Source organism: Rhopalosiphum maidis, chromosome 2 (assembly GCF_003676215.2).
Source record: "Rhopalosiphum maidis isolate BTI-1 chromosome 2, ASM367621v3, whole genome shotgun sequence".
NCBI lineage: Eukaryota > Metazoa > Arthropoda > Insecta > Hemiptera > Aphididae > Rhopalosiphum > Rhopalosiphum maidis.
The window spans coordinates 76,882,808-76,905,443 of NC_040878.1; the positions used below are offsets into that span (position 1 = coordinate 76,882,808).

The 22,636-nt window shown below is 28.2% G+C and overlaps 3 protein-coding genes across 10 annotated transcripts in view; 1 reads left to right on the forward strand and 2 right to left on the reverse strand.

Annotated features, from left to right (window-relative positions):
- Positions 1-346: 346 nt before the first annotated feature.
- Positions 347-12,791, forward strand: LOC113551572 (eukaryotic initiation factor 4A-like). Of its 3 annotated transcripts, none has more exons than XM_026953878.1 (9): positions 347-405; positions 7,067-7,180; positions 7,435-7,771; positions 7,830-8,202; positions 8,262-8,659; positions 8,718-9,096; positions 11,599-12,055; positions 12,124-12,228; positions 12,575-12,791. In XM_026953878.1, exons 3-9 carry the CDS (start codon positions 7,466-7,468, stop codon positions 12,723-12,725), a joined length of 2,169 nt encoding a protein of 722 aa, XP_026809679.1. In that variant the 5' UTR covers positions 347-405; positions 7,067-7,180; positions 7,435-7,465; the 3' UTR covers positions 12,726-12,791. The 3 variants fall into 3 exon arrangements, with proteins under 3 accessions (XP_026809679.1, XP_026809681.1, XP_026809680.1); XM_026953879.1 differs by lacking the exon at positions 347-405 and adding an exon at positions 6,113-6,211 and having other exon boundaries at positions 7,108-7,180; XM_026953880.1 differs by lacking the exon at positions 7,067-7,180.
- On the reverse strand, positions 3,997-5,063 carry LOC113552596 (protein GVQW3-like). The gene is made up of 3 exons (XM_026955448.1): positions 4,502-5,063; positions 4,325-4,439; positions 3,997-4,180 (listed from the first exon to the last, which is right to left on the reverse strand). Exons 1-3 carry the CDS (start codon positions 5,061-5,063, stop codon positions 3,997-3,999), a joined length of 861 nt encoding a protein of 286 aa, XP_026811249.1.
- A 6,186-nt stretch (positions 12,792-18,977) lies between the features above and the next one.
- Positions 18,978-22,636, reverse strand: part of LOC113552890 (chorion peroxidase) — a 49,180-nt gene continuing 45,521 nt past the window's right edge. For all 6 annotated transcript variants that reach the window (XM_026955897.1, XM_026955896.1, XM_026955898.1 and 3 more), the window contains one exon: positions 18,978-22,584. In XM_026955897.1, the coding sequence (XP_026811698.1) occupies positions 22,361-22,584 (224 nt within the window). In that variant the 3' untranslated portion in view covers positions 18,978-22,360. The remainder of the gene's footprint in view (positions 22,585-22,636) is intronic.

Consider the following 22,636-nt stretch of genomic DNA (forward strand, 5'->3'; position numbering starts at 1 on the left):
GTGGAAGACCACTGGACAGTAGACCATGTGATATTCTGTGATAATTAACTACATTCGTCCATGGACGTGACCACAGTACACCTATAAGATATAATATAATATTATATTAAAAAATATCTATTTTTAAGTTGTGCTTGTATCACAGAATAAATAAACCGAATAAACCGATAAACCGTAATAGTATTATTCTATTCTATGTTATCATATTGTCTATAAAACATATTCATGATTTTTCTTAATTTATATATTGTTTAATTATTCGTTATTTTAATAATAATCTCTTCTTTTTTCGTTGTCGAAAATATTTTTTCTGTATTTAATTTTTGATTTTCTTAGTCAAATCTGTGAAAAATTAAATTCAAATACGTATTAAATATTAATTGCTTTAATCCTTTGGTTTTTATTGTAAGTAGAACTCTGAATTCATGCTTAATTTCATTAAATTCGATTTCATCAATCGATTAATAAAATACACAACTGAATAAAAATAACTTAACTACCTATACTTAATAGAATAAAATGTATTATTATTCAATGTGTTAGATAAGATAATATAACCAAAGATACTTGCATGCTGATTAAATTTATTTAGTATTATTAAAAAAATAAAAAAAATAATATATTAATGAATTAAATGCTCAAATTACTAAATACCAAATGTTTCAATTACATTTTCTTTAAATATAGTTGCGTAATAGGTAGGCATATATACTAATTGAGTTCAAAATTTAAGACATTTTTAATACCTAGACAGGCTTGGGTATATACTATATCGATACCTTAAGTATTAAGTTAATATTAAGTTTAACGCCATTTATTATATTAGGCTGTGGTTAATGCTATATGTATTTTCATCTAGGTAATGTAATTTCATATTTTATCTTGACAATTAATGTGTTATGACTCATGACTCAATTATTAAAGGTTTTCTGGTAAATTATATGCCGTATCAGAGGAGCAGCTTAGGAATGGTACCAGATGGCTTCTGAAATTTACTCTGCCATTACATAGTATAGATATAATACATATTATATCTATGCTTATCGATTTATACAAACATAACATATTTAACAACAATTTTAATACCAGTATAAGTGGTACTTGTATAATTATTAAACTCAGTGGTGTATTTTGGGTAATTTTTTGGAGGTTTTTAAACATTTAATGAATCACATACACCATTTTTAGAACTATTTACCAATGATTAAAAATACTGAACTTATTTGTTTTCAAAATACTATGTTAGCATTTGACAAGTAATTTTAAGTTTGAAATTTGTATATGGTATAATACTATAATAGATAAGTTTAAGGTTATTTACTGATTACTAACATTTATTTTTAAAATTACCTTTTTATAATGATATATTTGTAAACTTAATAATTTTGAAACCTTATCAAATTTATAGTAAAAGATCTAAGCACTTAATTTTTTTAATTGAGTTGGTCGACCACTTCACTCACATCAATCCTTCAAATTTCTTTGTGGATAGCTAGTATAGCTAAATCTATTTAACTACTTTTATAATGAAAAAAGACTTAAAAACTCATAATTATAAAAGAATAAATAAACCAATGTTTATTTATTTGTGACATAGATTTTCATAAATATGTCTATTCTTTTCATGTTTGAAAATGACCTTTCACTAGATGCAGTTGATACTTGTAAAGATGCAAAAAATCTGTAGGAGTTTAAATACATTTGGATAAGTTTGTGTTTTGCATAAAACTATCGCTTCTATGGTATTTCTTGATATTTTTGATGATTAAATATTTTCTAAACATTTTTGCCTCAACTTAAACCCAGTTAATAACATAGATTCATTACATTAATTTAAATAAACTAGGTATTTTTTTGCCAGATGGAAGAAGTGCACTTAATTTTTATTTGTTGATATTAATGATTTGAAGGCCAATAATAACATTTTTTTGTTAACAAACTTTAAATTTAGTTGATCTATAAATAAATCTAGAAGGAATAAAAAAGCAACTTGAAAATACGATTCTGGTGGATTTGTTCAATGATTACTCTTTGATTCTCTTAATGTCTTCCTATAATATGTGGCATGGAAATATGTATATCTATAAGTTTATATAGTTTATTTGCTTAACTCAGTGCATTTTCAAAAATAGTATGAAATTCGAACTGAGAAACCAATATTAAAGTTTGAAGTTTTTTGATATATCTTCCGCAAGTTCCATATCTTTACCTAGATCAATACTAATTCTTTGAAGTTGTTTTGAAAGAGGTAATCCAAAACTTAATACTTTATTCACAATAAGTAAATAAATAATGAAATCTTCTTTCAGTATTGATGTTAGAAGATTGCTTGCTTGTGATGATATTCAATGAGTGTCATTCCACTTCGAAATTATAGTTAACGATTAATTTGAATGGCGGACGAAAAGTCCGCTTTAAAAAAAGTTGGACAAAAAGTCCGGATTCAATTTTTATAGTCGGACAAAAAGTTCGAGCACATTTTTGGTGTCGGACAAAAAGTCCGAAAATATAAAATATTTTATATACCTAATTAAGAAAAAAATATAATAATATAATGTGTATAATATAGAAACTCGGGATAAAAATTCCCAGAAAAAACCCCTATACTTCAATTTTTTAAATGTTATATTTATAATTAATTAAAAACATATAGATTTTAATTAAAAAAAATATATCGTTTATAAAACTAAATAAACCAATGTCACAACTCACAAAACATATTCTAAAAATTAAAATTTATATAAATGATATATTTTGTTTTATTAAAATCTAAATGTTGTTAATTAATTATAAATAAATTTGTAATTAACTTTTAAGTCTAGAAAATGCATTTATTAACTATTATAATTATTGAATTTATAATTATTATAATCATTATTAATTTTATAATTTGATGTTTCAATCATTCAAAACAAAAAGTGTCAGGGATTTTTTTCCTAGGTTCTTCGTTGCCTCGTTTGAGGTTTTTTTATTCCGATTACCATAATATATATAATGTCTACATTTTTAAATTTTTAAAATAAATATTAATTATATAAAATATTTTGTATTTTTGGACTTTTTGCCCGACTCTAAAAATATGCTCGGTTTTTTTGTCTGAATATAAAAACTGAATCTCGACTTTTTGTCCAACTTTTTTTAAACGGACTTTTTGTTTATGGACTTTTTGTCCCCGAACTTTTTGACCGATTACCGATTAATTTAGGTACTCGAAAATATGTTTGGCATCCAAATTTTTATCAGAAAAATTAAGATATCTGATATCATCATTTAATAACTTAGGTTAATATAAAATTCAATACTTTAATATTAACTGTAGTTTACGTCCTCGGTAAAAGAAACGTTTATGAAGTCTTTTTATTATAAACTTGAGTGCGACAAATTTTGGAAAAAATTAAATAAGTTAATCGAGTTTACAAGTTTATTGGTGAAGAATGTGAGGATATTTGTTTATTTGTAGACGTATTATTTTTATGTGGTTATCTGAATTCTGAGGCAGAAGGCGTTTACATAGGAAGTAATTGATTCTTGTTTTTTGTGCCATATTTTATAATTTTACAACACTAAAATTAATGAATAGTTTTGAAGATCAAATATCTGTCATCAAAATCTAAATTGAAATATTATAACAAATATAATTTTTCATGGTTTATGCTGCATCAGTAAAATCACGTATCTAGTGTTGTGAAAAATGAAAACGCGTGTGCGCGGTGCACTGGCCACTGGCGTTAAACAACGTCCAGTAACTTCATTCTATACTTCAACTCTCAAGTAGTCAAGCCGGGCAAGTTACCATCAAACAAGAATGATCACAATTTATCATTTTTAAAGTTAAAAATAAATAAAATTGTATTAACTTATATAAACTTATATTAACTTGTATTAATTGTCAATATTGAATATTATTTTTGTATTGACAATAATTTGGTATATACGAGGTGTGTTCAATAAATTCCCAGCCAACATTTATTACAAATTATATTTAAAACTTATAAACTATTTAAATGGATCACCTTCAAAATAGTGTCCTTTAGCTTTAATACAATACTCCCAACGGTCTTGCCACTTTTTGAAACTCCTTTGAATTTCCTCCATAGTTATAGCCTTTAGCTCTTGTGTCGCGTTATGGATAGTTTCGTCAACGTCTTCGAATCTATGGCCTTTGAGGGTACTTTTCAGTCTCGGAAACAAAAAAAAAATCACACGGAGTTAAGTCAGGTGAATATGGTAGGTGAGGTACCACTGGTATATTTTTAGATGCCAAAAATTCACGTATGGAAAGTGCTGAATGCGCAGGTGCATTGTCATGATGCAAAACCATGACTTTGATTTCCACACTTCTGGTCTTTTACGGCGTACTTTCTCTCTTAATCTTTCTAATACTTGTTTATAAAACACTTGATTTATTGTCTGACCCGTAGGTACAAACTCATAATGAACTAAACCAAAAAAATCAAAAAAAAAACAATGAGCATTGCTTTGATGTTTGATCGGACCTGACGACATTTTTTTGGACGAGGTGAATTTGCGGTCTTCCATTGCGATGATTGCACTTTGGTTTCGGGATCATATCCATATACCCATGTTTCATCACCCGTAATAATTGATTTAATAAAATTTGGATCATTAGAAACCCGATTTTTTAGTTCTAAACACATTTCAATGCGATGTTCCATTTGCTCCTCCGTTAACAATTTTGGTACTAATTTTGCGGACACTCTTTTCATACCCAATTCATCTGATAAAATTGAATGACAAGTGCCAATTGATATACCAACTTCATTGGCTACTTCTCTAACAGTTAATCTTCGGTCGTTTCTAATTTTGTTTCGAACAAGATCAATGGTATCATTTGTTTTTGATGATGATGGACGCCCAGGACGATGATCATCTTCAATGGATATCCGACCTTCTTTAAAATGTTTGAACCAGTCAAAAGTTACACAGCGGCTTAGTGAAACATCTCCAAAAGCCAATTTAATCAGTTCAAAAGTTTCCGTAGCATTTTTACCAATTTTGAAATAAAATTTAATATACACGCGTTGCTCCGTAATATTATCCATCGTAAAATCACGATTGTATACAAAACGACCAACTTTGAACACGTATTGTCGATGACTGAGATAATGATTATTAGTATATACTGAAATAATGGTCATTATCTCTAGTTTATTTTGGCATAACAACATTATCGATAACATTAACCGTTTTTCTGTAATAATTTTTGTCTGGGTATTTATTGAACACGCCTCGTTTACTGAGCGTGACCGCAATAATAATTAAGAGGACGTTATACCCACATGTGTTGTCTCTGTCTTATACACGCGTAACATAGTTAAAAAGTGTTTTGAGCGAGACAACTTTACTCCCTTGATATTTTGATCAAAACAACCAAAATTATAAATCTCATTGGGAAGAACTTTACCTGTGTCGTAGCGTTTTAATTTTTTTGATAACATGAATGCAATTAAAGTTATCGGTTTGAGAACTTTAGGTTTTTTTCATTAAATTATTAAAAATTATTGGTTACCACTATCAAAAAAATTAAAACGCTACAACATAGGTAAAGTTCTTCTCAATGTGATTTAAAATTTTGGTAATTTTAATATAAATATCGAGGGAGTAAAGTTGTCCCGCGCAAAACAGTTTTTAACTATGATACGTGTGTATAAGACAGAGAAAACACATGGGGGTATAGCGTCCTCTTAAGCGGTTTCGACCTACGAGTGCCTAATTTTACCGTTCACTCAACCGCTGTTTATGCTCATGTAGTCGTGTGGTGGTAAAACTGCATGGCTTAATTTAGTCTTGGTATAACTGTATAAGTACGGTTACAGGTTTAGAAAGTTTGCTGTTGATGTAGCCATGAGGGCACGATTATTAATTTTTGTAGGCGATTGTATATAATGAATATTATTAATTATTATATTAATATATTATATAACAAAATATCTTAAATATTTCTTAGGGGAACAGATCTCGTTTAAAACTTGAAACTACAATTACCATAAATAAATCAACATTTACTAAAATTAAAATGACAGTATTATCTTTATTTGTATGTTGGAAATAATAGATGTCAAATCGGTCACTGATCCATTACTCACTATGAAAAACTAATAAAATTACTTTAACAGTTACTAAAAATGAGTATTATAGCATAGCTTTGCAGAAAACCAACGTACAAACATCAGTATTAATCTATTCAGTGGTAGGTATTATTGTCATTTTTATGTTTGAAAAGTTTGATAATTGTACGATTACTGTTATCCAAGTGTAAGCTATTCTGGCGTAACGTTTTTTTAAACAGCAAAAATGGGAGTGTTACGCGCTACAAGTTATAGTTATTTAAAATATTAAAACTTAAAAATACTCGTAACTTACTTTAAAATTAAAATATCAATAAAAGCCTATGAGATGACCTAATAATATTATTACCTACCTTTAAGTTTGGCAATAGGTAAATTGACTCTAATATTAAAGTTAATAGTATAAATTGATTCAACTGAATGCAAATTTGCTGTTCCACGTTCGTAAGATGGAGACAACACATAAGTGTATGACGTTCTCATGAGTTTATTTTTTTTATTATTGTGTAATTTAATGAACATGAATCAAATTGGGGTATAGCTATAAATGAAACACTGTATTATAATAAATAATAACTTATTAACTAGAATGCTTTAAGTTAAACACTTTTAATAAAATAAAATAAATAGGGCTTGGAATGTCGACTTAAACGCAGTATAACATTGTTTCACTTCTATTCTGGCTCTATTCGTGTACTTACCCATTTATTTGCACCAAATATTGATGTACAATAAGTTTCTCTCGTTATTAATTATCATTTGCCGTCCAATTGTGAAGAACTCTGTGCATAGTATTAATCAACTGGGATTTTTTATTCGTAAGGGAATCGCCATAAATTTCATCACCGAAGACGAAATGTAGGACATGAATAATGATTTATTTTAAAACATTTAAATATTGAAAATAATCTTCTAATTCAGATAATATAATGATCTTTAGTCGTTACTTATCAATTTTCAATTTTAATTCCCTACAGGGAAAAACCAATTCATTGTTCTCATATTCAGCCTGTTATAGATCATATAAACCATACAAAACATAGTCCTCAGAACTTTGCACTAATATCTAGAGACCTCGCTATCCACTACAGGTAATATTTGTATACTTTTCTAAATAAGCATAATTATTTAGGTATTTTTCTTAGTTCTGCTATTTTTTATTATTTTGATAACTTAAGATTATTGTACATAATATATTTGTAAAGTAAGATTTAATTATTTGACAGATAGATATTTTAATAATTATTATTTTGATTAGATGAAGCAATGATACAGTTAAATGTTTTTGTTTTACTTAATTTTAGTAAATAAATTATCTTATGTATTACTGAATTTACACATTTAGTGAAATCAGTGACTATTCAGAACCACCAGACATGGATGCCCAATTAACTTGTAAGTCTAACCAGAAAGAAGTGGTGTATAACTTTGATGAGATGGGTTTGAAAGCAGAGTTATTGCGTGGTATTTATGTATATGGTTTTGAAAAGCCATCAGCTATTCAACAGCGCACCATTTTGCCATGTATCAATGGTCATGATGTTATTGTTCAGGCTCAATCTGGGACTGGGAAGACAACTTCTGTTTTGATTTCCATTCTCCAAAATACTGTCACAAGTTTGAACGAGTGTCAAGCACTCATTTTGGTACCATCACGTAAATTGGCTCAACAGATTGAAAAGGTAATCTTAGTTTTTATTAATAAATGTTGAACTGTTTATAATATAACATTGTGATTAGGTGATTATGGCTTTTGGTGACTTTATGAAAATAGATTGTCATGCTTGGATTGGTGGAAAAAATATTTGTAATAATATACGTAAGCTAGATAGTTTTCCCCATGTAGTAGTTGGCACTCCTGGCTGTGTGTCTGCTTTAATTGCTAAAAAGACATTAAAAACTCAATTTATCAAGACAATTGTGTTAGACGAAGCTGATAGACTATTGACTAGTGACAAAGTTGAAATAAAAAATTTGTTTAAGTTTTTTAAAGAAGATATTCAAGTCATTTTGTTATCTAAACTAATGTCTCAGGATGTTTTGGACAAGAGCACTCACATTGTGAATAGTCCTTTACACATTCTTGAACAGAATGAAGAACTGGAATTGGATGGTATATTGAAAAAACCTATTTTTTCTTTAGTTCATTTTAATTAATTATTATTTGTTTAGCTATTAAACAGTTTTACATCAAGCTTACAAATAAAAATGAGGCAATAATTAGAAAACATAGTGAAATTAATGATTACTCAGGATCACTCAGTATAAATATTGGTGGAAGAATTAAGTCTGACTGGAAGGAAGTGGTGGAAAACTTTCATGACATGAATTTAAAAGAAGAGTTGTTGAGTGGCATCTATGGATATGGTTTTGAAAAGCCATCTGCTATTCAAAAGCATGCCATTTTGCCATGCATCAATGGGCATGATGTCATTGTTCAGGCTCAATATGGTACTGGTAAAACAACTTCTGTTTTGATATCTATTCTTCAACAAATTGATCCAAGTTTAAACAAGTGCCAAGCACTCATTTTGGTTCCGACCCGTGATTTGGCTCTTCAGATTCAAAAAGTAAGTTTAGTTTTTTTAATTAGATTTCGAACTAGTTTTTATGTAATTTTGTTTTTAGATGCTTATTGCTTTGGGTGAATTCTTGAAAGCAAACTGTCATGCTTGTATTGGTGGGACAGACATTCATGATGATAGTCGTGAATTGCAAATGGGACCCCATGTAGTGGTTGGCACTCTTGGGCGTGTTTATGATATGATAGCTAGAAACTCGCTACAAACTAAATTTATCAAGACATTTGTGTTAGACAAAGCTGATAAATTATTGCTTGATCTTGGTTTCAAAGATAAAATTAGAGTTATATTTAAGTACTTCAAAGAAGATGTTCAGATAATTTTGTTGTCCGTTCCAATGCCCAAGGATACTTTGGATATGAACACTCATTTCTTGCGTAATCCTGTATGTATTTTTATGAAAAAAGAAGAACTAATATTAGAAGGTATGTGTTATAATCAGGGTTTGGATTTTTAAGTTGAAAAAAAATTTAAATATGTTAATATTCTTTAAAAATACCCTAATATTCTCTTAATAATTAAAATGATACTCGAAAATATGGTTTAAATAAAAATTAATCATTTAACATTAATATATAATTATACATTGTATTTTCATGATAACAATGCACATATATTTAAAAATAAATGTACCTATCCTTAAATACGAATGCAAATTGTAACATTACAGTTACTGTCGCCGCGGCAATGTAGGTAACCAATCTACGGTCCGTTAAACATCATACTGGTGAAGGAAGTCGTAGGATTTCTTTGAATAAAAAGTATGCATATGAGCATTAATATTATTGATATAAATAAAATAAAACCAAAGGTTATGGTAAACAATGGGAGAATGTTATTAAAATTCGTGGAGAAAGCTCGACTGGCGTAAAACTCCAACAGCAAAGAAAATTAACATAGAACACAAAGACATACGGAGCTTACGTCAGCTCGCAATAAAAATATGATTAATATTATATATAATATATATGTCGCATCCACTTTGTGTAATCGTATTTTTCATGAAATGGATATCCATTTCATGAACTACGATCATATCGTGTAAGTCAAATTTTAGATCATGAAATGGACATATATTTTATCCATTTCACGAAATAGAAACTCATATTTTACACTTTGTGTAATATTTTAAATTAATTACATCAATAGGTAACTTTTTGTGAAATCGAAATAATAATTTTTCGTATTATGAAAAAATACAATCAGTTTAAATTAAGTTTAATTTTTAATCTATTACATTTATTCATGATTATTATAATTATTTATAATAATAATAAATAATACATTATATAAATAAATATAATAATATTATTTATATAAATAATAAATTATTACTTATTTTTACAAATATTAGAGTTATGGCAACGACTGTTAAACTTTACAGAAGCTTTAAAACAAGCACATCGTTTTGATTAATATTGGCGTTTACAAATACAACTTAAAAAACACTGTCCCCCAGAAATATGAAATATTTTAACAATTAATTACTTTTTTATTTTGGCTACTAAGATTTCATATAAAAATAAAAATGATATAATATAAAACTTTTCCAGAATGCCATAGTCGTGTTACACTCATACAATTGATCCGATTATTTATCGATAACAGGTATTGATAACATATTAGTGTACAGCATAGGCGTGCGCAGACCTGAATTTCGGGGGTGCCTACAATTTTTTCGGGCCCCTTTCTTAATTTGGGCCCTCTTTTAAAAAGACATGAACATATATTAATAAATTATCATGCACGTATAAACATTATTTACATTATACCACATATTAATCAGTAATATTACTAGTACCAAGAAATATAATATATTTCATTAGATAGTTGAATCTAAAATTTATTTTCAAGATAATTGCAATATTTATTTATTATTTTTACTTTTGTAGTCAATAACATCTAGCTGTTATAGTTATAATAAGTTTTACCACACAATTTCAAAATAGTATACGTTGTATTATTTTTTTTATCCCAAAACATCATTTTTTCACGACATATTTTAGAAAAAATACCATTTTTATTCTAGTAACATTAGTTAAAATACGGACCCATATAATATATGCTATTGGATTTAAATTTTTGGGTCCCAATTACATGTCGGGGGGGGGGGTGCCCAGCCATACCCGAAACCCCCCGTGCGCACACCTATGTCGTATAGTACTACAGTAAGTTCTATAATACCTATTTAGCATCTTAATGCCTACAATTTAAAGGTACTAGATTCGTGTTATCGTATCAATATTAATATTTTGATTTCACAAAAAGTTACCTATTAATGTAATTAATTTAAAATATTACACTAAGTGTAAAATAAGAGTTTCCATTTCATGAACTAAAATATGACTTATACAATATGATCGTAGTTTATGAAAAAAACGATTACACTAAATGGATGCGACATATATGTACATATGATCCACATAAATGGCCGTCGGTCCTGTGGACACGATCGGACAATTACCAATAAAATAATATCTATACTATAATATTATAAAGCTGAAGAGTTTATTTGTTTGAACGCATAAATCTTAGGAACTACTGAACCGATTTAAATGAAATTTGGTACTTAGATAGTTTAGACACTGAGAAAGGACATAGGCTATTTTTTTAATACTAATAAAGGGCTGTAAGGGGTTGAAATATGGGATGGTATATATTATAACACCGTAGTCGCACGGTAAAAAAATAAAAAAATAAAAACATCTAAGTAGTTAGATATATTTTTAGTATCCTAGCAACCACTTAAAAGAAATATCAAACAAATATTAAATAATTAATAATACATATCTATATCTATAAAAAAACCCTTTTACCCCCTTAAAGGTCGAATTTTGAAAAAATCCTTTCTTAGTATATAGAAAGTAATGTAAAAACCTTTAAATTAACCGTAATTGTTGGAATTTAATTCATTATTATTTATTTAGGTATAAAACATTTTTTTATCTACTTCACCGACATAAAATGGGTATTTGACACTTTATGTAGTTTGTGTAATACTCTAAATATCACCCAGGTTGTGATATTTTGCAATACGTATCATAAGGTTGAGTCATTGACTAATAATATGCGTTTAAAAGCATTCAATGTATCGATTATGCATGAAAGAATGGATCAAATTCAACGTCAGAGTACTTTGTATAATTTCTGTTCTGGTACTAGTCCTGTACTAATCACCACTCATTTATTGGCTCAAACCATTGATGTACAAGTGTCTTCGGTTATCAACTATGATTTGCCGCCCAATCATGAACATTTTATTCGCTGGATTGATCGTTCATTCTGTTTTGATCGTAAGGGAGTTGTCGTTAATTTCATCACTAAAGACAACAGACTAGCAATGAGTGCTATTCGACCTTTTTTCAACACTCATGTGATTAAGATGTAATATTCTAACATAGTTATTTAATTTTATCACTGCTACTATCTTTTTTTAATTTGATTTTTTACAGAAAAAATCCAATTCATACTTCTCTTATTCAGCCAATTGCTGACTATATGAACCAAACTTCTTCACAACCTGCACCAATACCCAAAGAACCTCCTATTCATAACAGGTAATATTTGTATATTATTTTAAGTAAAATTGTAAATCAATAATATTTTTTTCAAAATGTATACTCATTGTTATTACTGTGAGTCATTACATAAATTATGATTATAGTTCATAAATATTTTGTAAATTTAGATTTGATTATAATTCAAATTCAACATAATTATTATTAAAATTTAAAATATCTAAATGTCAAAAAATCAAATCTAAATTTACAAAATATTTATGAACTATAATCATAATTAATGTAATGACTCACAGTAATAACAATGAAAATACATTTTGAAAAAAATATTATTGATTTAGATATTTTAAATTTTAATAAGAATTATGTTGAATTTGAATTATAGTGATGGTGCTCAACTAGCAACAAATCATTGTAACATAAGTTGTGATAACCAGCCAGATCGGTTAGATGAATATTGTAGAAATGATGATTCGAGTAGTGGAGATAGTAATAGATATGTTCATACATCAAACAATTCATACAAAATTGAGTAATTAAAAACAAAAAAAAAAAATGATACAATAATTAGACTAATGAAAAATTTAATAAACTTCTCACAAATGCCAGTCAATATGACGTTTTATATTAATAATATACAATTTTTTGCCAATACAAAATTATACATTAAAATTTTTGTTTATATGTGATTGAATTGAAAATAAAGAATATATTACAAAAATACGATGGGAAAAAACCACTTTCAGTGACAAAAAAAAATAGCTTTTTGATTTTTTCTATTTTGTATATTTATTAATTATTATTGTAGATCACAGTACCTACTATATTTTAAGTTTTTATATCGTCACTAGGATTACCAAGAATTGACTTAGAGAAATTAATGAATTTAAATGAGGGAATAAGTGATAATGAAATCTTTTGTAGAAACATTTGGCTTCTATATATATACTGTGTTAAGAATTTAAATTGATTTAATTTCTTACGCTCTATTTTTTTTTGATTATTAATATATATATATTTTTATTTTTAGATTTCAATACCTTATTGTCTATAATTAGACAACATCACTAATTATAACATTTAATTTAATGTACATTATAATATTTCAAGTACCTACTTGTTATTTTTAATTGTTACACAGTGTACCATAAAAATATAAAAGTAGTGACCCATACGATGATAATAAGAATGAAAGATGGTACAAACATGATGGTACAAGTTACAAAAGATAACAATTATACTGATAGAATCTAACAAATCTACCGCCAGTCATTTTTAAAATATGCGAAAAATGTTAAGTGCAATGATTACAATTAGCAATGACCATACATAACTAATAAATTATAACAAAAATAAATAAATAATAATTCAAAATCTTAGTAAATTATAATTATAGCTAATTATAGTTATCTTTTAGAGCGGCCACAGTGGAATTCTTTGCTGGATACACATACACGCAAAAATTGATCACCTATCACCAGATTCCTCCGCTGTCCTTCTTTATATTTGTTTTTGCTAGCTGAAAGAGTACAAGCGAATTTAGATTTTCTTAATGAGCTACTTTCAGGTAAAATTATAGACTACCCGAATCTCCTTAGTTACATTAATTTCATAATTCTAATCTTTTCCCTCTCAAATTAACTCTCCGTTCTATGTTCTTATAAGTACCACGAATTAAACTTTAGATGATCTTTAATTACGCTGCTAATGAGCCTCTTGCAAGGATGATGAGAGTTATCAACGTAGAACCAACTTTCTCTTTAAATAATAACTGTAAATTAAAAATAATATCTTGTGAAGTTGTGAATTTTATACTTATATTATTGATATATTAAACTAAATATTGTATATCTTATGTATAATATCACATTATTGTAATGTAATCATTGGGCTACCAGCCCGTATTTTTTTAATAAATAAATAATAATTAACCGGAATATACTTACATAGTATATCATACAGGTTTTATACATAAACACATTTATTTTTTAATTTTACACATGGTTCTGACTTCATTGACAATGGAAATAGGATTTGTGCAGCTCACTGGATCTTTCCTTGCTTTGGCGTGAGTCATAACTAGGGCTTGGGTTCTAATGCCTTAAAAAATCTCAAAAAATTCCCTTAAAAAAATTTAAAAATGACTTGAAAAAACTCAAAAATGGATTATAATTTATAAAAATGACTTAAAATTAAAAAAAACTTACAAATGTATTTATTTATTTTTTTAAATCAGTAATAGTAGTATTAGTATGTATTTAAAAAAAAGTTGTGCAGAGAGCTAGATCTCATCTCATAGTTCTAAATAAAAAACGTAGTTTTACCGTAGACGTCGTTTAGACTCGTTATCTAGGTTTTGAAGTATCAATTATTGTCTGATAATTTAATGTGAATGAATTACGTGTACCTAACCTATTTTAAAGTCTTTTATATTTATATAAAAATCATATTGGTGTGTAAAAATCTTAAAATAAAATTTCAAATTCATATTTTGTTTCCAAAAACTTTAAAATGCCCTAAATAAATACATTAAACTTAAAAAAATGTAAACTAAAGTTTCTTATTGTCATTCAAAAGGACATAATATAATATAACAAATTTATAACAAAAATACGAGCATCGCACATTAAGCCTTGGAAAACCATACTAAACGAATCGAAATTCCAGCCTTAGTCAATATAACACCCATAAAAAATGTGACACACACTACTTACGTTACCTCCTGGCTGTGTTAACTTAGTGTTTTTTATACGTCCCATTCGCCGTCGTAACTGAAGAAAATATTCGTACTTAGTTAAACCATCGCATCCCAGTTTATGCACTGGTCCCTCAGATTTGAATTGCATCATACATGGTATTCATTATACTCTAACTGTTGTATGTTAGTGTCTAACGTTTCTAAACTTGTTAAAATATTTGCGTCGTTGTTTGTTAACGACTTAGTCTGTTTAGTATCATTTCGACCATGTCTGATTCTGGTATGATAGTTAAGGAATTGCCGTGGTAGTTGGTACAGAAATGTTCCGTCATAACTTATCAGCGACTAAGCACCCTTAAGTCTGCGGGTCAGTGGCTCGTGAGGTTCACATCAGGTGTTAGGTGGTGCACAAATAATTTTATAAGATACTTGTTATGAATACGCCGGTTAAAAAAAAAAAATTTTATCTGAGGCGTACACTCAAAGTAATGTACGCTTTAGTAGTTAATGGCCAATGCATGGTTGTGCGTCATTGTTTTAACGGTTGACATCGACGTGACAGCGTGACACGTTAAAAATTTGACTGTTGCGCATATTTAATAATATCATGTGCTCCAAAAGACTGGCCATCGTTGAAATTAAAAGACACTAATTACTTATACTTGAGCTATAAACATTTTTCTTTTTTTAGCGAACAATTTTTTACCACGTATCATGAACTTATTATTCCAAAAACTATTAACAAAAAAAAAAAAAAAAAATTATAAATAATAAAATTTTTTTTTAACAATTTTATATCGTTATATATTTTTTAAGTTTTTTGCTTTTTTGTACGGTAACGTAGTACATTTCTAATTTCATATTTCAAAGCAGAGTATTATTTGTAGAATTTAGGTATTTAAAAATCAAATTTCGGACGAAGATACCTATGGTAAATGTGTCTACTCGTCTAAACTTAAATAAAACGTATGACTAGTCCGAAATTGATTTTTACATATTGAAATATGCCGAATAATACTGTGCTTTGAAATATGAAACTAGAAATGAATGTTAACAATTTTTATGTACATATCAAATTATACACTCCACATAGATCTAAATCTAAAAACGTTTAATTAAGAAGCCAAGCATTATTATAAAAAGGTTTCATGACAGGCTAACTTCTCATAAAAATGCTCTAATTTAAAACTTAGCATCTGCTGCCACACCCGGCAATCCTCCAAGGCGACTATAGCGTAAGTGCGGTGTCTGAATCTTTTGCGTAATTGATACACGTGCATTTAAGCTCCTCAAATTAAAAGTGTCACCACTGGGTGGCTCTTTTCATCAAAATATATTCTTGTTAATAGTTTTCGAAACAACGATAATTTTTGTGGTTCATACAAAAACGATTAAAACCAATAATATGCGTAATAACCAACCTTAATTTACTATAGTAATCCAATAATTTTTTGTATGCATTCATTGTTTGGGTATAATACCCGTTCGCGCAATCTTATGTTCTATGGCACGAGTGACGGGCCGCCCACTATACAGTATGAGATCTGAAGGCGTGTCGTGATCGGGCTTGATTTCAAACACGATTATCTATCTCCGTGTCTAATATCTAAATCGTGTTTAACTGTTCATATGTCAGAGGCATTTCGCAGTGTCATACGAAAAGCATTATCTTCGAATCACTTCACCGTGGCGTGCCACAATCTCACGAGTGCGGCAAGTTAGATGGGAACAATTTTCATTCTACACAAACTATGCCTATTCATTGTTAGCACTAATCGCACATGCGCGATTATTTATTAAATTACATTAGTGGGCGAGACTCTTTTCGTCCAAAAATGACCTTTCGCTTTTCGCCCAAGAATATTGTATCGTTTTTCGACCACATTTTTATGTTACACTTTGGAAATCACTTTATTATTTATTTGTGTAAATTAGTTGTATAAGGCCATTTAGTATTACCCAGAGAGTATCACGTGGAGGCGGCTTTTATTGCTCTCAAAAGATATATTGGTATTTGTACATTTATTAGCTTATTTCAATACAGTGTTAAGAATAAAAAAGAATATAGGTTTTCATGTTGAAAATATTATAAATTCAAAAAAAAAAAAATGTTAACATAAAAATTGTGGTCAAAAAGTAATAAATATTAATATTCATGGACGAAAAGATAAAGTAGTTTTAAAATGTTCGGGCAATAGGTCATTTTTGGACGAACAGAGTCTTTCATTCTTTTCTAACATTTGTACTCCTTCAATTGGTTGTTCGCGTCGACAATATATCGGCACCTATAAGGCTACGACTGATATCATAATTGTATATTGTAATAGATTATTATTCCGTAAACGTTCGACGCAGTTAAATCAACCAGTTGCATGTCTGTAGTAAAAGACTAGAGGATAATAATAGGTACGTACCTATTGACGACGTTGAGATATTATAATATGGGCGACTCTATTAATGAATGGGCGCTAGCGCCGAAAGTTAAATTCCACAATTTTAACACTGTCGGGGGCGCATAATGCTTAATCCGTACGACTATAATAATTATAATAGTGTTATGACGTATATTCTATTCACAATTGAAAATAAAAAAAAAAAAATAAAAAAATATAAATTTGAATAATTCAACTCTAACCGTCGACGAGGTGAAGTGAGAGAACGTTTTTAATTAAAAATTATAATTATAATAAGATGGGATTTTATTTTATTTGAATTTCTTATGTATACAATATTTGCGGTGAATAGAAAATATAAAGACGAGTGTTTGTGGCGAACGAAACGCAATTGTCTTTTGTCATGATGAAAAATGTTTCTTGTTTAAAAAAATATCAAGCTATATATTTTTTTTTCTAGATTAAATTCCCAGCGAATATAATGTGCGGGGATTTTCAATTTAATTTGAGTATTTCACATTTCTCATTATTAGTCGGACACGGGAACGCAAAAACAATTACTATTAGAAAAATAACAAATTAAACCGCTGATATATTAAGAACAATAATTGGCGGCATATAATATATTTTAATACCGCACAGACCCCCATACATGTGTTGGCTACGAATATTATAGTAATACTTGCCTACCTTTACTATTTTCCTGTTGCAAGTTTAAATAATATAATAAGTAAATATAATTGGTAAAATAATTATTGAATTATAATATATAATATATTTAATTTTACGTCGGTGAGTTGTGATCACAAACGTTATAATACTACCGTTTTGAGACAATCGTAACATGAAACAATTAATAATGAAGTGCCCCTATACACAATTTCAATAAACGTAGACGCAAACACTTAAAAACATAATACTCATACCTATTATAATTTTTTATTTTTAAAACAGAAATAAAAAAAAATAGGCATGCATTGGTCTCATAAATTGAGAATTTAAAAACATGTTTTATATTTTTTTTAATTTTTTTTTTTGCATACCAATTTTATTCACTTTCATTATTTTCCACGGGGGACATGTCCTCGCCCTCCCCCCAATACCCGTCAATGTTATAATTTTATTACCTATACTCTTACGTGTAACTATGTAAGTTGTTTTGCCGTACCATTATCATCTTTACAGGAGCGGTGGAGCTGGGGACTGCATATATAACTCGACATGCGAAGGTAAAGATGATCTACACGAGGTACCCAGATGTAAAGTTTGATTCAAATAGAATTATCAATGGGTTATTTATAAAATAACTATGTATAGATATACAGGTTTAAATCGATTACAAAATTCATTTTACATTATTTACAAACAAAATTCGTCCACCAACAAAAATAAAATCATTATATAGATTTCTGGTAAACATTAATAATATTTTATTAGCAATTCATTATTCATTTTAACAGACAGTTACATATTATTTTACGTAGTTATTAAACTATAACCACAGAAAAACAAAGTTTAGTTCATTTTAATACATGTTTGTGAAATTAAATTTTTACGCTTTATTATTTTCATAATAATATGATATTATAAAATAATAAAATTAAAACTTATATTTTTACATGGAAAATTCACAATACTTAATATATACTTAACAGTTTATCACTAAATAATGTAATGACAAAGTTGACTGAAAAAAATCGTAATTTTCAAAATTGCACTAAGATAACAATTATTTTTGTTTATTATTATTATTTCTCATACGATGTATAATGTCGGAAAAATCGTTTTTATAAAATATAAATAGTCACAAAGAACGCACATCAAAGAAATGATTACGAGACGAGTCTCATCATCTAATTGTTTTTGAAATTATTGAAAACGTAAACGTTCACTTTGAATTATTACATTTTTTTAACGTTTGTATATATTATTACTGCCATAATGATAGCAGGCACGTACCGTAAAATACATCATATAATTTATTGTTATCGTAATAATCAATCACGACGAAATGGTTTTTTTTTTTTTTTTTGGTATTGCCCAATTATCATGAAATATTATAACATTGGATAAAATATTATAATACCTATAGGCTACAAGTACTTTTTAATATTATTATATGAAGGCGTCGCATCGTGTTCGCTTGGAAATCGGCGCGAGTTTCGTATAAGCAGAGATTTCGGAATATATATATATATAATATAAACACATATTATTTTTTGAATGAGGGTTAAATTCAATATTGTATATTAGAGGCAATAAACTGAAAAAAACGCGAAAAATTATTTTGTATAAAAATTGTTGAAAATACTATAAATATTATTAATAGATAACGTATTTTGAAGCAATAAGAAACTAAAGAAAAGAACTTAAAATAAAGCAATAAACCTCTATAAACCTTATGAAATAGCTTAAAAAAACAATTTATTTTGAGCCATTATCTTATTAAATTATTAAAAAAATGTATTATGATAAAATGGATTTCTATTCACAAGCCTAATTGCTGTTTTTCTTCTTTCACAGTTAATCTGAAAATTGAATTTATTGTGTTTAAGATAATTTATAAAAATAAATGACTGACACACGACAAAAAGTTGTCAATAAGAAACCGAACAGGTATCTACTTTTATCGATAAATCAATAAATTTAATCAAACATAACAAGATAAAATCGATTGAATAATGTCCTCGGAACACACTAAAATATAATATAATATAAAAATAAATGCTAACCTTTCAAATAAACGTATTTAGAACAAGTTTTGAAAACAATATTACAAAATGTTACTTAAAAGCAAACAAAGTACCTAAAAACCTCAAAAAAGCGTTAAAAAAAAAAATAAATAAAAAAAGGCAAAAATGCAAAATAAAATGTTGTGCATTCGCTCTCAAGTAGTATAAATCGATTTTATAGCAACATATCTTCGTTTTAGATATTAAAAAAAATAAATAAATGCCCTAGCTCTAATCTTTAATATTTAATGTATATTATTATTATTAATAGAACGTCACTCTCGCAAATGTTGACGTCTCCATTTTACAAACATAAAACATTGACAAATTCACGTTCATAAGTTCCACGTTTCCAACTTTATGTAGTAAACTTAAATATTTAAGTCAACTTATACCTAGTATATGCCCACATATATAAGGATATTATTTCTCGGTGGTTTTTCTTACGATAATTTAAGTTATAAGCGAGTTATTAGTACGTAACTATGTAAAGTAGTAAAATTTAAAAATTCTCATAACTCGCTTGTATAAAACCAGCGGGAGGTCGCAGATAATGTTCTTGCCTTTAAGTAATTAAACTAAATAATAAACTTTAACATCAAAAACGACTAAACATAAAATTGGAACGGTTAAATGCAAATTTGATAATATGTTGTCTCCGTTTCGCAAGCCGTGCGTATAACACAGTAAAATATTACGATCAGCAGTTCTCATATTTTAGCTCCGTTAGTTTTGATATTAGTGTATTTATTTATATTCTATCACATCAAGGTGCTCAATAACGAGGAAGCGAATTATGAACATTTTAAAACTGTAATAGTTAAATGCTTATAACTTGCTTGGAAATTAAAACATATTTAACATCGAAATAACATTTCCAACAAACCATAGAATACGTTTTTAACTTTACGTTTAATAATAATTGGTTATTAATTTACTCGAATATCAAAGCCAACTAAATATTGCACAAAATTGGCACTGCTTAACGAAAATGTGATAACACAATATATGTTGTACGTAATAAACAGGGCTAGGATTTATATGCAACGGCATGTTGTTTTTTTGAAACTTCTGATTATTGATTTTGTCAGTTATGTCCACGAATCACCTCAAGATGAGATAAATTGCGGTGTTTTTATTTTGCACGTTTTTGCATATTTTGGATAAAATGCATATTATTGCATATTTCGATTATAAGAATACAAAAAATGCATGTTTTATAGTATATTTAGTGATTAATATTTTTTATTTAATTATAGTCTTGCGCTGATTAAAGTATAAAACTTTGTTTTTTTGTCAAACATAAATTTTATTTTTATAAATACAATTTTATGGTACAATAGGTATGCGATAAAATCTTCAGTCAATATAAATCAATACTACGATCCAATTGCCGATGATTTATAATCGAAAATTTAAAAAAAGTATGTGATCGTAGCATGCAATACGTATTTCCACTGTGTTGAATGTGAATTATAAATTTAATTTTTAATTTTTTTTTTTAATTTCTCGATCATTCTAATTAAGACAAACAGCCAATCACTGACGTATTTCAATAAATAAATAGTTTTTTTTGTAATTATAATTTTGTTTTTATCTTATAAAAATTTAAATGCATATTTTGGTAAATAAAATGTATATTATTTTACAATTTTTTATTGCATACAAATCCCAGCCCTGGTAATAAGTTATAGCAAGACGGCGGGTACAACACATGCGGGCGTGACGTTCTCTCAAGTTCAATCATAACACATGTAATATTAACAGTTACTGTTTTATTTTAATTTTTTTTTTTGTTATTAGTTTACTAGCAGATTGACAGCCTTTATATTTTTCCAAGATTAAAGTTGGACGCAATATACTATTCAATCATCATCGTTCATATCAGTCATCACTAATCAGTAATTACTATTGATTTTGTACGAACATAATATTTTGTCTTAAAAAAAAACTATCTATGCACATAATTATAAAGAAAACTATAACTTAAACATATTCTTTTTTAAGGGGCTAAGCTCACGTAAGCTGGAGAGAAAGGAGAGGAGCTTTGGTGAGTATAGATAGTAAAAATAAAATATTACGATCACGAAACTCTGTGCCGTATGTTGCGAGCTCCTACGCGTATTTACAATGATATCATACATAATATCGTAATATGTTTAAAGTAGGTGTTTTTAAAAAGTATTTTTGCGCTACTCGACTTGAAATAAATGTATGTCTTCACATGTGGCCCGTATCATCGATTTGCAGTAGTGGATTCGACAGTTGTCGAATAGAACGTCGGCCGACTGCGATCTGTTCTTATTATTATTACTGATCGTGACTGCATTGGCGGTGGCGGACGGGTCCTAAGAGGCGGTGGTCGGGCTTCGAGCAGGGGCCGCTGTAACGGTCGTGTCGTATTCTTCTTTCCATGGGTCGAGAGACGTTTTTATTAAACTATCGCAGCTAACTCTGCCGTTTCCGACTTTCCGGTTGCTGTGCATCACGTGCAGTTGAATGGATTCAATTTCGTCGGAATTGTCGCAAATTATTGCCGCAAACGTGGTTTTCCGGATCTCTGACAGCTGATCTGTTCGCATACATACAAAACACACAGTAATATATTATTAAAATATTTTGTT